Source organism: Filicampus tigris, chromosome 5 (assembly GCF_054856515.1).
Source record: "Filicampus tigris isolate MCC_2025a chromosome 5, RoL_Ftig_1.0, whole genome shotgun sequence".
NCBI lineage: Eukaryota > Metazoa > Chordata > Actinopteri > Syngnathiformes > Syngnathidae > Filicampus > Filicampus tigris.
The window spans coordinates 20,847,735-20,871,830 of NC_141221.1; the positions used below are offsets into that span (position 1 = coordinate 20,847,735).

Sequence of the window (24,096 nt, forward strand, 5' to 3'; positions counted from 1 at the left end):
TCGTGGTAGTTCCAGTTAGATAAGCAAGTACAACTACATTTCCCAAGATGCCCTAAAAGGCCTCGGATCACTACATTTGTTGCAGCGAGGAGAAACATCCGGGTCTCTCAGGATTCTGACTGGCGACCCGTCGCCATTCGTGAAAGCGAATAGAAATATACATTTGGAGCTAAATATCAACATTAATACATTCTAACTATTAGGGAGCATTTAAAACATCGGATTGGCTAACTGTTGGCCTGGTCGAGAAGGAGCTTCATTGTTGGGGGTCTTGGCCCCGTGTGGCGAGCTTTCGTCCTCTCTTCTCAAAGCCTCCATAACTTGAGACGCCGATATCGTGTCTCTTGTTTTTTTTCTCTGGAGTATTTTGTTGTGAAGATGTCGCCGTGATGGGTTCTCCGCGTTTGAACGATATGAATCGGGGCCTTCGCCGCCTGACCCGCACTCATTGCAGCCCAGTTTATTCCTTTGGTTTTTCGTTTGATGCTAGAGAGCTCAGCAGCTCTCGGCTCGAAGCTCGGCCTCGTTCACTGCACGAAAACAATCATGGAGAAGAACCCGAGCAGCAGCAATACCAAGGTTCCACCTCGTTCCAACTCCTCTGGGCCAACCCCGGGAGAATCTAAACCCAAAACAGGTAAAAAGTTCAATCAGTATCGAAAATGTCAATCGATTTTGGAAACACGATGTCTCTTGCTGCACGACTGTATTTTAAGGCCTCGTCGTAGAGTAATGTTATGTCCAACATGGCTGACTTGTCTGTCAAAACATTTGACCCGCTCTACAAAGTTAACAGTATTATGCTTGTAGCACACCTACGTCGGATCACGCTGGCTTATGTCATTTAGTGCTCGTAGACAATCTCAAACTTTATCCCTTTTTGTTTTTTTTAAAAATGCACCCGTATAGTAACGTTTATCAACAAAAGTTGATTTGTGCGGCTGGTATTAGGTTAAGAGTACTGTAACTTGTAAGTAAAATTGTAAACTAGATAATACATTTTAATTTACTAAAATACTGGACTATGCTATTTATGTCTTTTACAATTGATTCTACTACAAATTCTGATGTGGAATTAGGGCACTTCCTTTGATGATCACGTATTTTTGCAGCTCATACAGTTTTTTTTAATTCAATATTTTCAGAAAGTAAGAATAATGGCGGCACCAAGCGCTATAGCCGTAAGCGGGAGCCCTCCTTTCCCAAAGCAGAAAACTTCTCGGGACCGCGTCGCACCAATCCACAGAAAAGCAAGAATTTTGACAAGAGACCCCCCCAGAGAGGCGGAGGACGAAATTATGGGGTTGCAGGTGGAGGACGACGGGAGGAGGTTGGTATTTTAATATCATTTCTGTATTTAAAATCTTGTGTGTATATAATGACTTGAGTCATGAGGACTTTAATATACCCACAGTTCTGTATAATTGTCATACACCTCTGCCTTTTCAGGTAGCAGAGACACGCCGGGCAGAGTTTAGCCCGGCTCAGTTTGCGGGACCGAAAAAAATAAGCCTGAACCACCTGTTGAACTTCACCTTTGAACCGCGTGGAGGTAATGGTGCTGTCGGAGATGGAGGCTACACCTGCTGGGGACGCCGAAATAAATGGGGTCATAAGCACAAGCCCTTTAACAAGGAGCTTTTCCTGCAGGCCAAGTAAGCAAATATTTATTTATTAATTTTAACACGAATGAGGAGTCAAGATCATGTGCTATCAATCAAGTTTGACAATTGCTGTGTGCATTTTAGTTGCCAGTTTGTGGTGACTGATGACCAGGACTACAAGGCTCACTTCACTGATCCAGATACTCTGGTCAACTGGGACTGCGTGCAACAAGTGGTTAGTGCATTCCCATCCTGTGTGGGATGTTTTCTTTGTCCAAGCCACAAACATTTAAGGAATGTATCTCTTATTTTTCCATCCAGCGAATCTACAGTCATGAGGTGCCATCTTGCCCCATCTGTCTGTATCCACCTGTGGCAGCTCGCATTACACGCTGTGGGCATATCTTTTGCTGGCCTTGCATACTACACTACCTGTCTTTAAGTGACAAGACTTGGTCGAAGTGCCCCATATGTTATGAAGCTGTTCACAGTGTGGATTTGAAGAGGTAATCAAAAATTAATTAACTACAATTGTCAGGAAACTGAGAGTATATACAAAATTAGGTTAGAAATTCTCAATGTCAGTAAGTATACTCATGATTGTAAAATGAAATTTATTCTTGTTGCAGTGTGGTTGCTATGGAGACCAGGCAGTATGTGGTTGGTGATGTCATCACCATGCGCCTCATGCGGAGGGAAAAGGGCGCTGTGGTGGCCATGCCAAGCTCTCAGTGGGTGAAAGTGGAGGAGCCTGTACGGTTTGGAGGTGAATAATCCGACATGATGATGGTTCAGTATGTGCTTACTGTTGTGGTGAAGTTTATTCACAAATCCAGGAGACCTCTTCTGTAGGTTGATGTGCTCACGACTGCTGGGAAGAAAAACAAAAATTGAGAAACAAGATTCCTTTCAACAAGGGTCTGCTTTTGTTCTTTAGATGCTTCTTTGAGCCAGTATTCCAAGCTGCTGCTAACCACCTCCACCCAGGTCCTCAGCCTTGTGGAAGAGGAGAAGGCAGTCCTGCAGGCTCAGCTATGCCAGGAAGAGGAAGCACAAGGTTGCTTCATTCAGAGCGCACTTTGCCATTTGCAGGTAAAGGTCTGCGTGCGTGCCCTCGTCTTTTTGTTATGCCTGTCTAATATTTTTCTGCGAAATGTGAGGCTGATGTTATGAAACCAGCATTAAGCTTTTATTTTGAGGTGAGCCCTTGCATTCTGAGAATGTTTGCAGATTTCTTGGCATGTCTAATGACGGTGCACGCACCAAATAAACTGTTACCCGAGGCAAAAAAATAATCCTCTATAATTTTTTGGAAGGTACCTGAATTACTCATGGACTCGTTTCACCCCTCGTTGACTTCACATGCTCAAGAAGGGTTTTCAAGTTCCTCTGCTGCTGTTATAGTTAATGTGGACTGATCGTGTTGTCTTCACATGAACGTGCAGAATTTTTTATTTATTTTTTACCAACCATTCCGAGGGCCATGTAAGCCCAAACCGAACCTTGACGCGTGATCCATACAGATCACGGATCAAAGATGATCCGTTGCACCACTACATTCTACCAACAGAAATCTTGAAGAATGATTTTTTTGCCCACGATACATTGATACTTACAGTATTTGTGCTCTGCATTTAACCCATCACAGTAGTGAGCACAGCAAACACACAGAGTTAGTAGCACACATTGGATCAGGGGGCTACTTTGTTTGAGGTTATCAATGACCACAGGTCAGCGGGATGTTGAGGGCGAATGACCTGAACCGGGATCCCCGTGGTGGATCTCCTTAACCACCAGGCCATGGCTACAAAGAACCAGACAGATTTGGGGCTCCGACCCAAAACCTTAAGATAAAGACAATGAGTTAAGCTTATTAAAGACAATAAAAAAATTGCCAATGGCCACAGCTGGAATCCGGAGACTGGTAAACTGGGAGACGGTCCATTTGTAATAACCGTCAGTGTTAGCACCGCACCATGCTAACGAAGCAGCTACTGTCCAGACTATTGTCATGACCATCCCTAGTTAATTCTGTTTGTAACGTAATCACAAATGGCTACCCTTGTTTCTTTGTGGTTTAGGAGCAAGAGGAAATGTTGCTGAAGAAGCAGCCCGATATGGACAAAAGCTTTGATTCATCCTCTCTGGCTGTTGTGGAACCTGTTCCTCCTGTAGACGAAGTGGTGACCATTAACAACTCTATCAAGGTATATTGGAAGGAAAATCTACAGTTGTTCAAATTTAACCTTCCTGGCTTGAGCCACAGTTACAATTATGTTTGCTCTTTTTAGCCTGTGCTGCAGTACTCTTCTGCTTTTGATGATGAGGTGGCAGAAGTCGTTGCTGCTGAAGTGCTACAAGGGTCTCCTGAAGACACTTTGGAAAGTGCGCTTGAGGAGCCTACTGCTGCTGTGTTGGATCCAGCCCCACACCACATTTCTGATGAAGAAAACCCTGCCAAAGAGTCTGAACCAAGTCACACTCAAACCAGCCAGGTGCACGGACCCTTCTATTATTTCTACCAAGGTTGGTATATTTCAGTTCTTCTGTCAAAGCCATAAGAGTGATGTACAATTTAATTGTTTTGTGGCCCGTTTGTTGGTTTGTAAGGCGCAACCTTTTTTTTTTGTAAGCAAAAAGTAAATATTGAGACTGAAATCAAGCAATATTGCATCACCAACTTACGACTTGTGTTTTTTTATGAATTCCAATATTTCCCCTCTAGCTGAGGACTGCCAGCAGATGTTCTTGCATCCTGTGAATGTACGTTGTCTGTTGAGGGAATATGGCAGCTTGGAGGCCAGCCCAGACTCCATCACTGCCACAGTGGTGGAGATTGAGGGACACACCGTCACTGAGGTTAGCAAAGCTGAAGTACATCGTACAATGCTTGTTTTGGTTGTCTATTTTAAAAGAGCAACATATGAAATTGTCATGAAAAACCGCGATTAGGGCTATAAGTGATCAAGTATGATTTCCTACTATTGCACGGTGTTAAATTAGTCCTGAATGTCAACTGTACACATCACATTTGAGATCAAGTATAAGAAACCTTATCAGGTTGAGTTCCCTGAATTCAACTATTTGGCCCAGCTATACAAAACAACAGCCTGTGTACACTGCCTATTAACTCATTCACTGCCATTGACGAATTTACTTGTCTTTTCACAGTCCGGCCATTCAAACCCAGGAATGTATTTATATATTTAAAAAAAAAAAAAATTAAAACATGATGGTCTGAAAATGTCTGGCAGTGAATGAGTTAATCAGCTTGTAAATGAAAATGCTAAATCAGTTTAGGAAAGGTAAACACAAGCATTACTGCCTTAATGATTTGTCATGTTGTTACCCTTCTTACAGGAGATCCGCCGTCGACATCGTTACTTGTCACATCTGCCACTCACATGTGAGTTCAGTATCTGTGAGTTAGCCTTACAGCAACCAATCTTGTCCAAGGAAACCATGGATACATTTGCAGGTTTGTGTTTGCATTTTAAACAACATGGTTAAAGTGACACAATTCAGTTTTTCTTTGTTCCTCCCAAGTGGCACGAGTCAGATGTGTCATAGCAGGGTAAAAAAATTATTGAATGTCCTCGGATCAGAATCCTACTTTCTTATTGTTCTTCTAAATATAAATACAATTTGATGCTTATCAGACACTGCCCATTGCGACTGCAGTGTGAATTGGCAAACGGGCTGCATGATGAAATGTTTATCTAATGAAAGAAATAGTTTTTTTTCATTCAGCAAAATAAGGAAGCTCTGTAGTTAATTGTAATTCTCCCAGATAATGTACAACTATTGGGTGCCGATGCGCATTTAAGTCTGCAGCTTATTGGTCAAATTCAGATAATAGCATACAATTCCGTAAGAAAATGATTGCATTTCTTTGTGATATGCATATTGCATAGGCAATTATCTCGCTATCGATATTTTACGATATATTGTGCAGCCGGCAAATAGACAGGAGAGTGGATATTTGGTCTACACACCTTTTCAAATTCCAGGTCATTGAGAGGAGGAGAGAAAGAAAAAAGAAAGTCAAACCTTTTCTCACCATTAATGTAACAGATATCCTGTACAATACAGTTGAAAAAAAAGAAAAGGAAATCTTTTAGAGAGTGGAAGTAAAAAAATAAACACCTGAGATAATGTGGTCACACAAGCGTCTGTCCATCCATCCATTATCTGCTGCTTATCTGAGGTCGCATCGCGGAGGCAGGGAAGCCCAGACTTCTATCTCCCCCGCCACGTCTTCAACTCTTCCGGATGGATCCGGAGACGTTCCCAATATTTGAAAAATATATAAATAAATTCCTGGGATTTAATGGCTGGACGGTGAAAATTATTCAATCCTATAGAAAAAAAAACCACTGAAAGAGATATGGTTGTGGAATGGTCTGGCAAGAGTCCAGAGCTGAATCTGCCCAAACATTTTTGGGGTGATTTGAAGAGGATTAGGGTTAGTTAAGATTCCCTCACAATATGGAGGAACAGTGAGAAAATATTAGAGAATATTAAAGATAGACTTCTACCCAAAAAGATAGACTGCTGTAATAAATGCCAAAGATTTTAGTTTGTTTTTTTAAATGAGGTTGTACAGGATATAGGTCACATTAAAGGCGGGAAAGGTTTAATTAAAAAATATGTTTGACACTGTATTGAAATTGGGCACTAGCTGCACAGGAATTGTATGTTTAACTTTTGACTGAATGATTAAAAAAAAAAATACACAGATGAATTGGAGAAAAGAAAGCGTCTGAGACAAAAGAAAGCGAGAGACGAGAAGCGCAGAGAGAAGCGAATTGAAATCGAAGAGAACAAGAAGCAGGGTAAATGTAAGTATACTCGCTGTTTTGAAAATCTTCTCCTGCAGGACTTACTTAGTATTGCATTGCATTCATTTGCGCTCTTGGTTTTCCCCTTAGATCCTGACGTGCATATTGGACTTGAGAACCTTCAACATTTCCCAGCATTTGGGTCACCACCTCACAACAGCAGCCCTCTGGTTCATCCTGATTTTACTTTAGTTCCTCCATCTCCCCTGAGCAGCAGTCCGTCCTCTGGTAAGCTCCACCATCTTAGGTATTACTCTGGTTCTCTAGTTGCACTCAGCAACTGCTGCAATTGTTTAATAAAAAATTTAGGCTCAGTTATTTTTCAAGTTACAGATAAAACAGTATTATATTTTTCATTTCATGTCTGTTATAGAAACCAAAATTGTCCCATTTTGTCAATCAAGCGAAAAATAATAATACAGATGGCACACAGAAGGCAGTGCAACAACTTTTGTACATAAGGTTGCTATTTACTATTTGCACATTTGAATTGGTCAAAAATAAATAAACACCACCAAAATGTTATACATGCAAGATTGCATGAAACAGAAAAGACTAAGAGGACAGTGATCTTAATCACAGAAGTAAGTCAAAAAGATTTGAAGTGTTGCCTTAATGTAGCGACTTTTTTTTTCTGTATATGGGATAATGATATTCTATTAAATTATTTTTCTCTTGGTGGGCTTTAAATAGGCAAACTTGGCGTCACTTCTGTCCTGGTCTTTGTAGGTGACTAGAATATCCCCATCACCTACGTTTTTCGGCACCGCATCATGAGTCTTCTGCTTGCTGTTCTTGTTGTCTGAGTCGCCTCTTCCTCTACAGTTCATTTCGCTCTTTTTGTCGTTACTGCTCTCAGAGCTAAATACGGTAGAAATGATATTTGAAATGTGTAGCGATAATACTAATCCTTTGAAATTTGTAATCACGGTTTATTTGTAAACCATTTTATCCCTATTTCAAAACGCAGTACCGTATTTTCCGGAATATAAACCGCTATTTTTTTCCCTAGGTTTTGAACCATGCGGCTTATATAAAGGTGCGGCTATTCGGAATTTTTTTCCCACCGCAAGGGGCGGTCTACCCGTAATTACAATACAATACAATTACCATTAACAGGATGTGACTCCAGATGGAGTTAGGTGTTATGCCAAAGTAGACCTTTAGAGTAGGTGGAATTTAACTGGCAAACTGGAGTGACAGCGGGCAGGGAAATGAATATAAGTACTTTATTTTCTCTTGGCTCTGTTCCATTTTAATCAGCAAAGTTGCTGCCCTGTTAAAAGGCACTCTTAGGAAGGAATCCGTTCAGGTACATACATGTACATTTACAGTTCAAAATGTATCTGTAAATGCAGTAAATATCATTGATAGGTGCAGCTTATATAAAGGTGTTGCCGTTATATGATTTTTTTTCATTATTTAAAAAAAAAAAAAGTAGGTGCGGCTTATTGTCCGAAAAATAGGGTACTTCTCACTCCATCTCGTTCGCTCAGTTCTCAAGTTCTCATAAGGGATTCATAAGTAACCAAATGTTTTTTTTCCCCTCTGTATTGCAGATGGGATGACTTTCCCAAGTCTGAATGGACCAAGCTCTCCTATTGTGGGAAGTGTGGAGGATGACTCTCACTGCATGTCTTTTGCACAGGTGTGTGTGCAAGTCAAAAAGATATACTGAACACTTACTTCAATCATTGCTGTTATTGCGCCTATAAAACAGTTATACAGTTAATATATTGAGAGTCTGAACCAAGTCACACTCAAACAACACTCACACTCATGATCAAAATAATGTTAACATTTTTACAGTCACGTGCATCTAAAGCATTGCAACTTCAATATAAAATACAAAAAATACGCCAGCAACCCTTTGTAGATTTTTTGCACATCAGAAACTGAAAACAGCAATAAAGTAACAGATTTCTTGCATATAAAACACCATGGATTGTTTCCCAAATTTTTCCCTTCTGCATTCTCTGCATACACGGTATTTACACAAAACAAAATCCATCACTGGTTGCATTTCAGACCAAGTGAAATTCACGTTGGACAAATACCCAATTAAAATACTCCTTGGCATCTTTTTGTTAACATTTATAGCCTTTTTTTCAGGTCTTGAAACAAACTTTGAAATAGTACAAATGTATTCAAAAACATGAAATGTATTGCGAGCCAGAAGAGCAATGGATGAGACAAAAATATTGCATTATCATTTTACATGATAAAATGAACCTACCGCCATTGCTTTCGATACAGCTGAAATGCAGGATAGCAGAGGATTGAGACATAATCATGTCTTTGTAATCTCTTCTGCAAAAATGAGGCTGATGTTTTCTATCTTCAAAATGACGCATTGTATTCTACAATACTGTGCCGTCTGGTATTACACCCTAAAAGAAAGAACAACGTTGAGTTATAACTGGACAAAAAAAAAGTCTGCGAAATAGCGGGACCTCAAACCCGTAGTGGGGGGGTTACGACATCTTGCATTATTTTTCATCTTTTTAAAAAAAATGTTTTTTATATATATATATATATATATATATATATATATATATATATATATATATATATATATATATATATATATATATATATATATATATATATATATATATATATATATATATATATATATATATATATATATATATATATATAAAACCCGAAGTAGGTCTAGACCTCTGCTATAGTTGTCTTTTGTGGGTAAAAACAAAATAATACCCTGTTATGTAGCAACGTAGTGTATAATGGTTTTGATATCCTCTGTCATCGGTTTCTACTAGGGATGCTCCGATCGATCGGGCACCGATCATTATCGGCCGATTTTCGTGAAAAATTACGTGATCGGAATATTCGATCAAAGCCTTTTATTGCCGATCAAAACATCCGATCACCCGCAGCTCATGCTTGGCTGCCACGAGACGATATGGAAAAAAAGTTACTTTTTTAATACGCGACGACGTACCTCGCGCGGGGAGCATGGCCAAAATTTCAACACAATCAACTTAATCCGACATTTGAAGAACAGACAATTGGGAGACTGGTGAGTTTACGAGGCTCACTGCTTGAATAAAGTCAAGGCGGACACAGCGCAATATAAGTGGCATTATTGCCACAGGGAGATTAAAAGATTAACAGCGACTTTTTTCTCGTTGACAAATGCGCAAGACAGTTTGTCTATGTACTGGTCAATAAAGTTCCTGAGTCGTTTTAATTTAGGAAGCAGGAAGCCTGCATCTGACTATTTTTTCTACTTTGATTATATTCTGAACCATGCAATGTTTAGGTGGCATTTTATTTATTTGACTTTTTGCATAGCTTAGTCTTTTGAGACTGCTGATTATTTTTGATCTGTTAAAAACTGTGTTACTAAAAGCTGGTAAATTTAAGTTTTTCAGTTATCTTTGTGACTGAGTAATTGTTGAATTGTGCCAGCAACAGTTTTGCATTTCTTCATGCTTTTGAAAATATATATAGATTTTTGTCAAAATTACGGCAATAATATGGCTGGTTTTTTTTTTCCAGATAATATTGCATAATAGCAGTCACCATAAATGAATGGAAAAATATACTTACTTGTATAAATATACCTTACTTGTATTCCATATAGATGCTGAGAGATGGGAAAGCCAGAATTGATGGGCCTAAAATCACCACGAAGAAAGGTACTTAATTGCAAACAATACAGTTAATGTGAAATTGTAATTGAAAAATGCAATTGAACACTGGTTACTGTGAACACCGCTATTTAGTGTTAATAAGTGTGAAGTTTTAATATCATAAAAATAGTGTTAGCTAACCATCAAAACTGCAACAAATAAACTGCTGCCTTAACAGGTTGGTCTCAAAAAGCAGTTTGTTACATGATCAGCATTTGCAGAGCTCACATGATTGTAAGAACTACAAATGATTCGATTTCTACAGTCGCAGATGACCTTGTCAGTGCAATGTGCTTTGTTAATGAGCAACAATACCTACTGTTGGTGGGTGTGTTTGTGGGGTGAAATAATAGTTTTGTTGTATTGTGTTTCACTTCCTGTAAAACCGGTTTTGTGACTATTGAAGTGTGTGACTTCTAAATGCTCCCTGTTGTCAAGCAGATAAGCTGTTAGCTCCGCCAGCAGCAGACAGCGATGGAGAGAGTGACGGGTCAGACCGTGCTCCCGTGCCCAACTTTCAGAACTCTTTCAGCCAAGCATTTGAGAAGGCGCTTCTGCAGCTAGACAGTCCCGAACCTTCTCCACAACCCTTGGTTGTCTCAGGTGCGTCATCGCTGAAATATATTTTTGAAAGTGTCAAATGCATTTTTTTTTTAAAGTAACTTTGTAACACAATCCATTCCCTTTTCTTTTGCAGATGAGAAGGGAGGCAAGAAGAAAAAGAAAAAACAGAAACTTCTCTTCAGCACATCCATGGTTCACACAAAGTAGACAACACTGAAATAAATGTAATGATTTGGTTTCTTGGATAACTGCTTTGCTTCCCTGCAAACCTCTCTGGGAGTTCAACATCTTTGCAAAGGATTTCAAAATGTACCCATATGTTAGACCGTGTCACTCATTGTATGGACTGAGACTATGTGTTTCAGTACACTCTTATTTTCATTTAGTACAAATTCTCCTGGGTGCTGCTTGGTGGAATTGAGGATATTTTACTAACAGTGGATACGATTTGTTTTAGGTGCTTTATATTCTGAGTAGCAGTCAGCCAGCTGCAGGTACATTGTACCTTTGAAATCTTTCCAGAATTCTCAGTGCTCGGATATACCAGATCTTGTACTCACATAAAACAAATGATAATAGTTCTTCTTGAAGTACATTTGGGTTGAAAGTATTGCTTTAGTATTTTGTGGCAATTTGAATACACAACCATTGTATGGAAAGACAACAGTATTGCAATAAAGAGATACGATCTTAGCGTTCAGCAAACTCCATATTCTCTGTGTGTAAACCATAATTGATGCACTTACTCAATGTCCCCTTTACTGACTTTTGGTCGCAATATAAATTTAGTTTCAGTGTTGCAGTTGTGTGAAGCTGGAGAATTTGTACTATTTTAAGAATGCTTGTGACTTGAATAAGGAGATGGAGATTTTGTTTGAGGGTTCATGAATTAACATTTAATTTTGAGCAAACGCATAGGTAGGCAGAAAATGAATAAATGAATATGCACAATCAAACAAGTGACTGTTTTGTTCACTAACAATTTAATGCTAAAGATTTTTTTTAAAACACTATATTAGGGGTGGTGCCTGGGTATCCCCAAGGGCTACATCAGTTGCCTGCCAGACTTCTAAAAAAAAAAAAAAAAAAAAGTGAAAGGAAATTGTGACTTTCTTGAAGTGTTATACAGTACACAATAACTCAAAATGTAAACATGGGAAGAGATTTATAGAAATGTGTTGCATATTTGCACTTACCTGTTTCAATTATTGTGGGGAATAGCATGGTCAGTGTCGTCACATAAATGAATAACTAGGATTGTCACTGACAGATCATTTTCGAATTGATTATCCTATTGATTACTTAGTCGATTACTATGCTAATCGCCCAGCCTTTAGTTTCAAGGCAGGAGTTTCTGTCATCCAGATTTTGCAGTGTACTTAGCTGAGTTATCCGATTATTTTCCCCAGACGTATAATGCATCTGCACGTGCATAATAGAGTACAGTACTGTCAAGTCGGTATTGGAAGAAAGTCGCTGCGACTTGCCATCCATCTATGATACATCAATTTTCTGAAACGCTTCACTAGGATTGCCAATTTCCGTATACAGTACTTAAAAATTGCTATAGTATAACTTTTATTTTGGAAACATTAACCGGAAACACTTTGTAATGCAATTTCGCTCTCCAGCCAGTCAAATCGTTGAGCGCTGTCTGGTCCTGCCTGTCAACAACACCGCAACCTGAGACAGGATAGCAACCTCTTGGCTAGCAAAGTGTACCTGCTAAGTAGCTAAAAACCCATTGTTTCTATCCGAATTTGTCCCAAGTTCTTCATTCTACAACCATGTAGCCCGTTTGTAAAGATATTTGGACTCGGCAAGATGAAGAGAGGACTTCTTTAGGTAAGTTCCGTGTGTTTCGCATCAAACAGCGAAAGACAGGTTCAGTCAGTGTTTCCATTTTGATTAGTTGGCTTGTCTTGACTTAGCTTTCGCTGATTCAGTTTTCGTTTACTTGGCCGTGCAATCTAAACTTTTATTATTTTTTAAAATTGATTTTCTATTGTTATCGTATAGTACTTTTTAAACATGTGTCCATATCTGCGTTACTTTAAGTAGTCTTTACTTTGGAGCAGGCCAACACAGACTTTTGCTAATCTGCACCGGGCGTAGTGGCTCTACTAGCTCATACAGGGAGATTTAGCATTGGATGCACATTTTTAACATCTAAACACTTAAAAGTATGGACTTCAAATACAAGTTACTAAAGTTGGACTTTTGTAGTTGGACGATTGTCTGTTCATGAGTGATCTTTGTTTGAGACGTTCAGGTGTTAAAGCAAACGTAGAGGTCGAGAAGATGTTACACTAGTAAACGATGGACTTTATGTTGATACAGTAAAAACTTAATGAATCACTGTCGGTTGTTTGTCTTGCTATTCCAGGAGTATGACAACCCTGAAAACTACAATACTTTTGTGTGGTGATGGGAGCGGGCGGGGGGGTGGATGCGTTATGTAATGTGTTGGGGAATTTGACACTCTAGATCTGTTATGTGCTCCCTGGATAACTAAAAACATGTATGGCTTCAGGTTATTAGATTTTAAAGCGGAATGATTTTGAACAAGTACTACATCTTGCTAAGAGCAATCACTGACTTATTACTAGTCTAGTATACGGAAACGTTTTGCATTGCACTGTGGCTGAAGTGTTTCCTGTAAGTCTCAAGTGTTGTAAATTAATTGATTCATAAAAACAAGAAAAGGGCTCAGAGTTGATCAACATTCAGAAATTAGATGGTAGGTGTTAAAGGGAGGACCGATGAGCAGTCCTTACAAGTACAAAATAAGCCTTTGATGAATTACTTTTCTCATGTAGGTAGTAGGTGGTGTTTTTTTGTCTGGATTTATGCTTAAATATGTGGGTGTGACTAATGTCTGTCATTGTAAGTACTAATGTGTTTCTATGGAGGTTTGCGGATATAAAAAGACGAATTGAAGTCATAGAGTGGTTTTGCTGTGATTTATACACTGCAATCTTAAGAACGGCAGTCGTCACGTGTGTGCACTCGGATAAAATCTTGAGGTTTCTTAGGCTGCTTCAACACCTTCCTCATGTGTGATATGACGTCGCTGCTGGCTTACGACACAAGCCAGAGCTCTACAGCACACGGTTGACATCTGCAAGTGTTTTTGTATTTATTCCTTGCCCTTTCATAATTTGTCTGTTTTTCCACCAGTAGAGCAACATTTATAGTGCTGATTTTCCACACAGAAACATTTGGAGTCCATTATCCAATTCATAATGGAATACAGAACTTTTAAAAATCCACAGGGAGAGGCTTGTCCCCAGTGAAAACAACAAATGGAGTTGATTATTATATTTGATTTGGTTTATCTCCATCAAGAATTTGGATAGGGGAAAAAAAGTGAAAATTGCCCACTGTTGTCTGGAATATGCTTACCTCTCTGTCTTCCCTTTTCTTGCTGCAGCCACTATTGTACAAAGAAGCAACAGTCAATCATGAAAGAAAGTAAAGGCAGTCAAAGCAGAGATGGCAGAAGATGTGGCAATATTGTGAGAAACAGCCCCACGAGATGTGTGAATTTTAAAGCTGTTTTCGATTTGAGGTATAACGATTAGTCGCTGTATGGATTTTTACTCCTACATTATAACTACTATACATCATAAAGTCATCCCGAGTGGGATCTACATCAGCATAAAATAGATTTGCAAGATTTGGGGTTGTGGGTGAGCTTGAGAGAGTTTGGCGTACAACCTGGACTGGTCACATATAGACAGAGCTGGGCAGTCCGTCCCGGGGGCGGAACGGTCCGTCCCAGACGGACGCCCACTTTTTGGGACGTGGGACGGGGGGGCAACACGTTTTTAAAAAGGGTCGGACTAAGCAAGGGCGCAGGTGGATTTTAGTCCGGCCCACTAATCAGCCCTCATGCATGTGACGTGGTCGCGAGGCGGCCAAAGTTCCTCTCAACCTACTCGGCGAAATGGGCCAGTGAGAAAACTTGCCTCAGAACACTTCAAACGCGCTACAAGTTACCCAAATGCGCAGGAGATTTTTCAACAGGAGAGACAGCGCCAGTTCTACTAGTACGACAAGTGATGAGACCCAGTAGAGCAAGCAGTGTCAGAGCCAGCACACCGGCGAGTGATGTCAGCATGTTGCTTGACTGTCCGCTGCTGGAGGAGTACGTAGCTTTAGTTGTGCTAAAGTTAATGCAAATAAATATTCAGTCACTGCATGGTCTCTTCTACAGATCCACCTTCATTAATTGCCTGCACAACGCTTTTAATGTGCTTACCAGTAGTCACATTGCACATACATATTCTGCCCTCTAGTGACATAATACCACAGGAATCAGATACATTTGGCCATTTTCATCTCACTGACAGAAAAACGCGCAGCCTGTCTTGTGTGTGTAAACCAAGTTTGTTTTGTTTTGTTAACTAACTGTTCACATTTAGTACCTTATCCCTTTGTATTTGCCATAACACAGAAATGTAGCCACAATGGCCATTGAGTTTCACTTATCCTTTAAAACGAATAAGATTCCAGTTCCAAGAATTTTATGCTGCTGTCATTGCGCAATAATCCCTGATAGTTTATAGACATTAAAACTGGTGCTTTGTAGAGCGTTGAAAGGTAATGAAGTTTTAAGTCACTGATGAATGAAATGACTAAGGTATTAATTGTAGTGCATTGCAAGCATTGTATCTTACTTTTTTGAGTATAATGCAGATAAGTGTTCCATCTGCATATTTATAAGTGTGTTAAATAGCCTTAACTTAAATAAACGAAACATTTTCAGATGGTTCTTCATCAATTTTTACATGCCACATACTAGTTTACAGTTGAAAACTGCTTTGTATACATTTATTAATGAATGATAATGTTATTTTCGAATGCACTATGGAATGTGTGTGAAATCATTATTGGAAACATTTTCTTGCTGTGAGGAATATCAGAATGTAGAAAGTCATGATCCATGATTGATTATGAGCACTATTCCTTATTCACTTGTGCAAACCTGTGCTTTATTGCTCTGGAGTGATTTATTACCTTGAATAAATAGTATTTTTCTGCTGCCTCTTAGGGCACTCCTGACACAAAGTCCACAGTAGTGGCCAGATAAAATACATTGTGTGAAGCTTTTATGTGGTACCATGGCAAGTGGCCGTCACCTTTGTGGGGAAAAAAAAAAATGGACTGAGCACTTCAAACACCTCTAAAATCCTCCATAACAAATACATTGAAAAAAATAATCAAAGTAATTTGAAGTGTCCACTTGGAGGACCGCTTTCGCACCCCACGTGCTTTATGGTTACTATTTTGAACTGAAACTTTCGCAGAAGGGTTCCCTGAGTAGCTAACAAAAGGAAAGGAATGGTTGAGGAGATTCAGTATGTTGTGACATAATGAAGTTACAGTTACAGTTACAGTTTTACGGTACTCTAATTTCAAAACTCTTTTTTGACCACATTTCCATAGGTGACCCACAAATGTTACCCAAAAGGCATTTTTCCCCTACATACACACACACACACACACACACACAAAAACATTTCTCCAGAACCCGTCATCTGATTTTCAAAATTCTTGTGTCTTACTCAGGTTGTAGTCGCCATTCCAACCAGACTTAGAGTCTTGACAGACTGTCAGTTTGGGAAAATCTGGTCATGTTGCTAATTTGTTGTACCGTATTACTAGACCAATGAGAGCAATGTTTGTGTTTATAGGCGCTGTGAAAGAGGATGGCTGCACAGGTGGAGGTACAGAGTGGGGAGGTTGGGAGGACTATGACGGGAGGAAGACCTCACTTGAGTCCCCTGACTGACTCAAGCAACACAAGTCCATCAATCACTCAGTCGCATATCATCACTCCTGAACCCAAAAAACCTGTCCCTGGCCCCAAACCACGGCTGACTCCAAAACCGTTTGCTGTGGAGAAAAAAAACATTGTCAAGCCTATACTTGCCCCAAAGCCGCAAACCAAACCCAGACCAGAATCCACGAACACCACTGGATACAAACCAGAGCTTTCCAGCTGTCCAAAACCACAGCAACCAGTTGCCATTGTTAAGCCAAGGTCTGTGTCAACCAGTTCCAGTCGTCCCGCCTCAACCTCATTTAGAACATCCAGTAAGGTGAATACTGGGCAAACAACCAAGCCTGTTGTCCATCCATTTAAACCAGCCCCTCCTTTTGACTCTGCAGACACCAACAAAAAAACACCTCCATTGCCAGCAGAAAGACAGAAACCTAAAAACCAGATGACACCCATGCAGGGTGGGACATCCATTGCTCGAGCCAAATCATTGGGGTTTCTTAATCTGGTTGATAAAGAGGATGAACAAAATAAATCTGTCACAGTTGTCCCACCCCGACCCCAACCCCGAGGTAACAGGCCCAGACCTGTATCAGCTGTTTTTGTCAACAATCCAGAGATACCAGTTCCTGCTCCACGCTTGGCTGGCGGAAAACCTCTTTCGTCTGATCTTACATCCAAGTTTGAGTCTATTGGTCTGTCATTGCACCGTAAAGCGACCAAAGATAATGTTAATGAAAACACTCCAAAAGAGACGGCACTTCCACAAAAGACACAGCAGGAGAAAATCAGTACCTTGGGACAGAACACTGGTACCGATGTTAAACAGTCGGCTTCAGACGAGCAGGGCGACGACATTGCAGAAAAAATAAGTGTCAAAGAGACTGATGAGGATCAGCGAGGGGTTAGCATCAAGTCACGAATTAATCTCCTGATTGATTCCTCCTCCACTCCTGAGACGTTGTCTTCTGAGCAGACAGTCCCTGAAAGTGAACCACAAGTGGGGGTTAAACAGCTCATCAGGCAGCTAACAGAGGATATAACTTCAGCTCAGAGTCCCGTCATGAAACCTGCACTTAAACCTCGCCATCTGCCCGCTGATCTCACTAACAAGTAAGTGCTGCTGCCAATCAATACTTTAGTTTACTTTTGGTACATGTTTGTGTCCATGATTTTCATTGTCATGCATGTTTTTTTTTTTTATGGTGGGATTTGTGTATTGCAGGTTTTCATCTGAGAGGTTGTCTGATCTCGCCAATGTTTCACTCAATGAAGCTGCAGAACATGAGATCAGCAAAGATCCTCAAAGGAGGGTAAGAGATGCACAGAATTTTGCAAGAGTTTGTGTTGGGTTTTGTCAATAATTTGCTCGTAAATGAGATGATAAGATCGAAATGAGCAACTGGGCATTGATAAAGATGGAAAAGGGCACGTAATATAAGTATTTTGCATTTCTGTAATACATGGAAATGAATACCATTGCACATTTAAAAAATTGAAGAACGCTTTTCCAAAACACAGTGAATGTCAAATAATAATAAAAATGATCTTGCCATGCCACTCTAGTGTACAATGTACTGTATTAAGACTCATCTGCATGTCAGTATATTGTCGCGCTGAAATGTGTCTGAGTTGCTTCAAACTGCAGTACCGTTCCAAATTGTGATAAGCGGCATACTTGTTGTTAGGCAGAATGTGAATCTCTATTTTGTCAAATCAGCGTTCAAGCAGATAGTGGTGTCACATAGTGGTGCTCTGAATTATTAAGTTTAATTTAGCTTTTCAAAACACTTCTTTTCTTTTAATTCCAGATACTTTTATCAGTCCTAGGGAACAAATTCCATTTTCACCAGGCCGCAGATGGCATAGGTTGAAGAGAACCAACAATTTGGTAAAACAATTGGTTTTCAGGTGTGGATCAATTCTAGCGGTGGGGTGTGTGTCAATGTGGGTCGAATCCTTTCAGTTCTTCAATTTTACCGCACCTTAGCATTTATATTTAGCTTTTATACTGTCTGACTCCGTTCTCCTTTCCCTGGTTGAGTTGAGTCCATGTATTTGTTTTTAATTATACGCATGTTTGCAAGTTTGTAGAAACATTGAGCGTACACACTGAACAGTTAACGCTCTGCTTTGGTTGTCTTGGCTCGTTTGGCATTCATTTAATTTTAATGTGTGAGGAACTTTGTTATAGACCTGCTCTATATGTTGAGTACCTTGAATTAGCTTTGAGAATTGGTGCAACATACATTTAATTCACCTAACTGATTCCACAGATAATGTATTGAATTTTGATTCTGTAGTCTGGTGAACTCATTTAGTTTATAATATTGCTAGAATACCAATGCATGTTGTGTTTTTTTGAAGAGATAAACAAAGAAGGAATTATTGGTATCCTAACATGGATTTTTAGAACCAACAACATTGCTGTGGCTTTTGTCAATTATTATTAACATATTCAGACTGAGTCAATTAATTGTTTTAACAGGGTTATGTAATTGTCAAAATTTCAGGTGTCTAAATGAAAATGTTTGCAGAAAAATAAAAATATTAATTATGTTTTTGAAAAGAGCTTTTGATGTGTTAGTATACATAAGGACTAGGAGTAAAATGTAATTAACTTTATCACTACTGTATGAACTTTGATGATGAGGGACCTCTGCATAAGCTCACAACCCTAACAGAGCAGCATTACTCAACCATGGTGGCTGTTAATAAATTCTCTAGCAGGGTTGTGTGAAAATATCAACACTTGTTTTGAGCTTAACTGCTACACCGCACCCACTGTTATATGAGGGTTATGTAGTATAAGGGAATAGTGTATCTCCGATACTTTATTTTTTCCATTGTTTGAAAAAATATCTTTTTAAATATAGGAAAATCTGAAAGGGAGTGGTTTCATTGGACCGTAACACGCTTCTCCACGTGTTTGGCAGATTTTGTTGTGGTTTGATTAAAACAAGGTTAAACTTTTTGCCCATAATTCATAAAGGTATGGTTGGCGCAAACACAACAATTCTCATCATCACCATGCTGACAGTCCTGACAGTGACAGTGCTTTTTTCTCAGCAGACAAGTTCCAGGGCATTTTGAACATTCCAATATAGCACTCAGTGTTGGCACAAAAGCTTCAAGATTCTGCTCAATAGCAAGAAAAAAAAATCCCGAATGCTTCTAAACGTCTGAAAAATATTTGCTGACGGGTGTGTGCTGACTGCTTCTTACCATGAGTTTGAACCACAGCACAGTTATAAGCATTTGTGTACATTTGTACAACCACATTATCTTGCTTGTTTATTTGTACTTCATCGCTGCATTTTTTTCCAATTGAGAATGTTATAGGCCGCATTAATGGTGGAAACAGTTTGAAATTATCTTGCTTTAATTTTTCTGTCGCAAAAACCTGGTATTTGAGCAGGCGTGTGTAGACTTTTTATAAAACTTTAAATTGTTGTATCATTACATATGAGTTTACGTACAGTATATAATTATTATTTACGTTACGTACGGCATATACCATGATTAATGTTTGTTTTACAGTAAACCTGTAATACTTTTTCTTTTTTTAGATTGAAGCGGTCAACCCTAGTGGCAAGATGGCTGTGGACGTCCAAGATCACATCAAAAATATCAGCTCAATGACAGAAAGTCTGGAAACAGAACATGTGTCAATTGCCACCAACAATCAAAGCGATCCTAGTGTTGAAGTGCAGACAGTGCGAGCATCCTTATTTGATAATATTGTGGAGAGATCCATTGTGACCAATGGCACTGACGTACTCAGTAACCCATCTTTGACAGGGGGAAACAATGAGAATGAAGTAACTCTTGTGACTGCCATCTATAAAGATTCTGTATCTCCAAGTCCCCTGCGAGTGAACTACGCCATGGACACAGTGCAAGCAGTGGTAGAGAGCAGGGCGGTGAGTGAGAGCATTCCATCTGCTCAGTGGGAAGATAAAGCCATGACATTACGCTACAGACGCTCAGAAGGTAACAGACCAATGATGGAGGCAACTGGTTTAATAAAAGGAGAACCAGCTTCAACAATGGCAGTGGAGCAACAGCCTCGATACTTGCGAATCGGATCCTTGCAAAAATGGCCTACTACAGGTGTAGCTCAAGAACCCGATTTGGAGAATGTTACGCTAAAACAATCACAAAGGGGAAAAGAAATGGATTTGAATAAGGACAAAGACAGACAGAGAGAAGCAGACCATGAGGAAACAGCTGCAGCTCCTAAACGCATGAAAACACTGCAGACAGCTGAAAAGCCAAAACCCAGGGCAACCTATTTTGCTTTGACTGGACAAATTCAGGAGTCGGATACTGGATCAGACATTATAGATTCAGCAGTGCCTTATGATGATATAGGTTCTGGACAGGTAAGCTCTCAAGGTACAGTAGCTGCTATTAAGAGGAATATGTCATTAAATGCAACTTTTGGGGGAAAAGCCCAAGAGAAATATGAGGACAGAAGGAGGGTGAGCCAAATTTCAGCCAAGCAGGTGTTATCAGCTCTCGATGTGCCGACAGCAGAGAAAATTACAGAAGTAGTAAAAACAGAGCAAACAAAGGAGGATGAAAAGCAAAATGGCAAAATGAAAATTATTGATAGGGATAAACAGAGACAAATGGAAATTGAGAGACAAGCCATTTTACAGTTTTCACAGATGAAGGAAAGGGAGATGCAAAGAGAATTTGAAAGACGTAAGGCATTTGAAAGGGAGAAACAAAAACAAAGAGAGCTTCAAAACCAGAATCTCCCAGAATTAGAGTATGAAAATATGAAAGAAACGGAAAAGCAAAGACAATTGCCATTCACTCAAGAAAGGACGAATCATCAAGAACAGGAAATGCAGAGGAATCAGGAAGTAGAGAGGCAAAGAGAGCTAGAGAGGCAGAGAGTGTTAGAAAAGCAGAGACAGCAAGAAATGCATAGGCAGAGGGAACAAGAAAAGGAAAGAAAACAAAAATTGCAAAGGCAGAGAGAGCAGGAATTAGAGAGGCAACAAGCACTGATGAGGCAAAAGGAGCAGGAAATGGGTAGGCAGCTAGAACTTATGAGGATGAGGGAGCAGGAAATGGAGCGACGCCGAGAACTTGAGAGGCAGGAAGAACTGTTGAGGCTGAGGGAGCAGCAAATGGAGAGGTATAAAGAACAGATGGGGCTGAAAGAGCAGGAAAAGGAAAGACAGGAAGAATTGAGGAGGCTGAAGGAACAGGAAAAGGAGCAGCAGAAAGAACTTGAGAGGCAATGTGAAATGGAGCAACAGCAAGAACTGAGAAGACTGAGGGAGCAGGAAAGGGAGAGACAGCGACAATTTGAGAGGCAGAAAGAGCTGATAAGGCGGAGAGATCAGGAAGAGGAGCGACAGCGAGAAGTTGAGAGACAGCAGGAACTGCTTAGGCTGAGGGAGCATGAAGAAGCGATGCTGCATGAACAGATGAGGCTGAAGAAGCAGGAAATGGAGGAAATGCGAGAACTTGAGAGGCAGCAAGAACAACTGAAGCAAAGGGAGCAAGAAATTGAGAGACAGCGAGAAGTTGACATTCAACACACACAGATGAAACTGAGGGAGCAAGAAAAAGAGAGGCAGCAAGAACAACTAAGGCTGAGGGAGCAGGAAATGGAGAGACAGCGAGAACTTGAGAGGCAGAAAGAGCATGAAAAGGAGAGACGGCGAGAACTTGAGAGGCAGCAAGAGCAATTGAGGCAAAGGGAGCAAGAAATGGACAGACAGCGAGAGCTTGAGCGACAGCAAGAACAGTTGAAGGTGAAAGAGCAGGACCTGGAAAGATGGCGAGAACTTAAGAGGCAGCAAGAACGACTGAGGCAAAGGCAACAAGAAATAGAGAAACAAGAACTTAAACAGCAAGAAGAGGCGAGACTGAGGGAAGAGGAAATGGAGAGACTGCGTGAACTTGAGAGGCGGCAAAGGGAGCAAGATATGGAGAGGCAACGAGAACTTGAGCAACAGCAAGAAACGGTGAGGCTCAGGGAACAGGAAATGGACAGACGACGAGAACTTAAGAGGCAGCAAGAACGACTGAGGCAAAGGGAAAAAGAAATTGAGAGACAGCAAGAACTTGAACAACAGCAAGAACGGGTGAGGCTCAGGCAGCAAGAGCTGGAGAGACAGCGAGAACTTCAGAGGCAGCAAGAACAACTGAGGCAGAGGGAGCAAGAAATGGAGAGACAACGAGAACTTGCACGACAGCAAGAAAGGGTGAGATTGAAGGAGCAGGAAATGGAGAGACAGCGAGAGTTTGAGAGGCTTCAAGAACAACTCAGGCATAGAGAACAAGAACGGGGGAGACAACAAGAACTTGAGACACAGCAAGAGCAGTTCAGATTGAAGGAAAAGGACAAAGAGCGACAGCAGGGATTTCATAAGCATCAAGAATTGGATCTAGAGAGGCAGCGTGAGTGGGAAAGACAAAGACACAGGGAGGAAGAGAGACAGACAGAGCTAGATAAGGAGACACTTCTTTTGGAAATGCAAAGGAATAAGAGAATGGACGAACTGGAGAGCGTTAAAGAGAAAGAAGAAAGTAAGCTCTTGGACCAAAAACAGAAGCAGAAAGAAAATGAGATGTATTATCTTTATGAGCTTGAAAAGCAGTGGTACAGAGGGAAGGGTGAGAAAACAAAACTAATGACATTAGAACAGGAAATGCTAAAGCCGAAAGGAATTGATAAAGAAAGGGAAAAATTAAGACAATTGGAGAGGGAGCATGAGGAAGAGATTGAGAGAGAAAAGTTTAAAGAGCTAGACAGACTGAGAGACTTGCAAAGGGAGAAACAACTCCACACTGAGAGACAGAACCAAAGGTTATTACAACAGGCCTCGCAGAATGAAAGGCTGAGATGGGAGGCAGAGAGAGACGAGATGGAAAAGGTTGAGGCAGAGAAAATGAGACAGATTGCCAGACTTCAAGAAGCAGAGCGACACAGGCTAAAGGACAAACAAAGGAAAGAGGAACAGGAGAGAATGAGGGTGGATCAATCACCTCTGAGGCCCAAAGTGGTTGATGTGGACTCTTTGATCAGAACTACCCCTTCTCAACACGTTGACCCTGCACTAAGATGGAAGGAGCCCTCTCCCAGATCTGAAGAGCCCTACAAACCTTCCATTCTTGATGTGGACTCTTTCACATCTCAATCTCAGTCGTCCTCAAATCAAGATCTACTGTCTGTTTCCAGTATTCAACAAGTAGACTCCAACTTTGGTAGTATATCACGGCCTGCACCTGAAAGAGATATTACCTGGAGGATACCACCTCAAAATTCAGTTGATTTAGCAAGTCCAGTGTGGACAATATCCACCCATGACCCACGGCAGCTACAGCCAACTGAGATTTCTCACAACAAACCTCTTCATGAGCCCAGAAAACACACAACCAAAGTCAGCCCAGAACAACTGCTTTTTAGGCAGGACGAACATTCCCCGGCCTCACAGAGGCATTGGCGCCGTAGGCAAGGTGAGCCACTTTACTTGGACCCTTTTGTCCAAAGAGAGGCAACAACAGTTCCCAGCAGTGCTCCTGTTAATCAGGTCTGGTTGCCAAGACAACTTAAATCCCAAGACAACAAGGAAGAGGTCTCAAACCGTAGGAGGTCCCAAGGATCCCAG

General features: G+C 40.4%; 2 protein-coding genes across 3 annotated transcripts in view; both read left to right on the forward strand.

Annotated features, from left to right (window-relative positions):
• The first annotated feature begins 56 nt into the window (after positions 1–56).
• Positions 57–11,364, forward strand: rnf10 (ring finger protein 10). The gene is made up of 17 exons (XM_086031479.1): positions 57–637; positions 1,146–1,330; positions 1,450–1,655; positions 1,749–1,839; positions 1,926–2,110; positions 2,234–2,370; positions 2,542–2,696; positions 3,686–3,811; positions 3,896–4,130; positions 4,330–4,463; positions 4,965–5,082; positions 6,344–6,445; positions 6,536–6,673; positions 8,005–8,093; positions 10,059–10,113; positions 10,549–10,710; positions 10,805–11,364. Exons 1-17 carry the CDS (start codon positions 484–486, stop codon positions 10,876–10,878), a joined length of 2,346 nt encoding a protein of 781 aa, XP_085887605.1. The 5' UTR covers positions 57–483; the 3' UTR covers positions 10,879–11,364.
• Positions 11,365–12,335: 971 nt separating this feature from the next.
• The window catches only part of LOC147147747 (uncharacterized), a 33,218-nt gene continuing 21,457 nt past the window's right edge, over positions 12,336–24,096 (forward strand). The window contains exons 1-5 of one of the 2 annotated variants that reach the window (XM_086030687.1): positions 12,336–12,516; positions 16,371–16,773; positions 16,849–17,572; positions 17,685–17,772; positions 20,029–24,096. In XM_086030687.1, the coding sequence (XP_085886813.1) occupies positions 16,386–16,773; positions 16,849–17,572; positions 17,685–17,772; positions 20,029–24,096 (5,268 nt within the window). In that variant the 5' untranslated portion in view covers positions 12,336–12,516; positions 16,371–16,385. Of the gene's footprint in view, positions 12,517–16,370; positions 17,573–17,684; positions 17,773–20,028 lie in introns of both variants that reach the window. The other variant, XM_086030686.1, reaches the window with a different exon arrangement.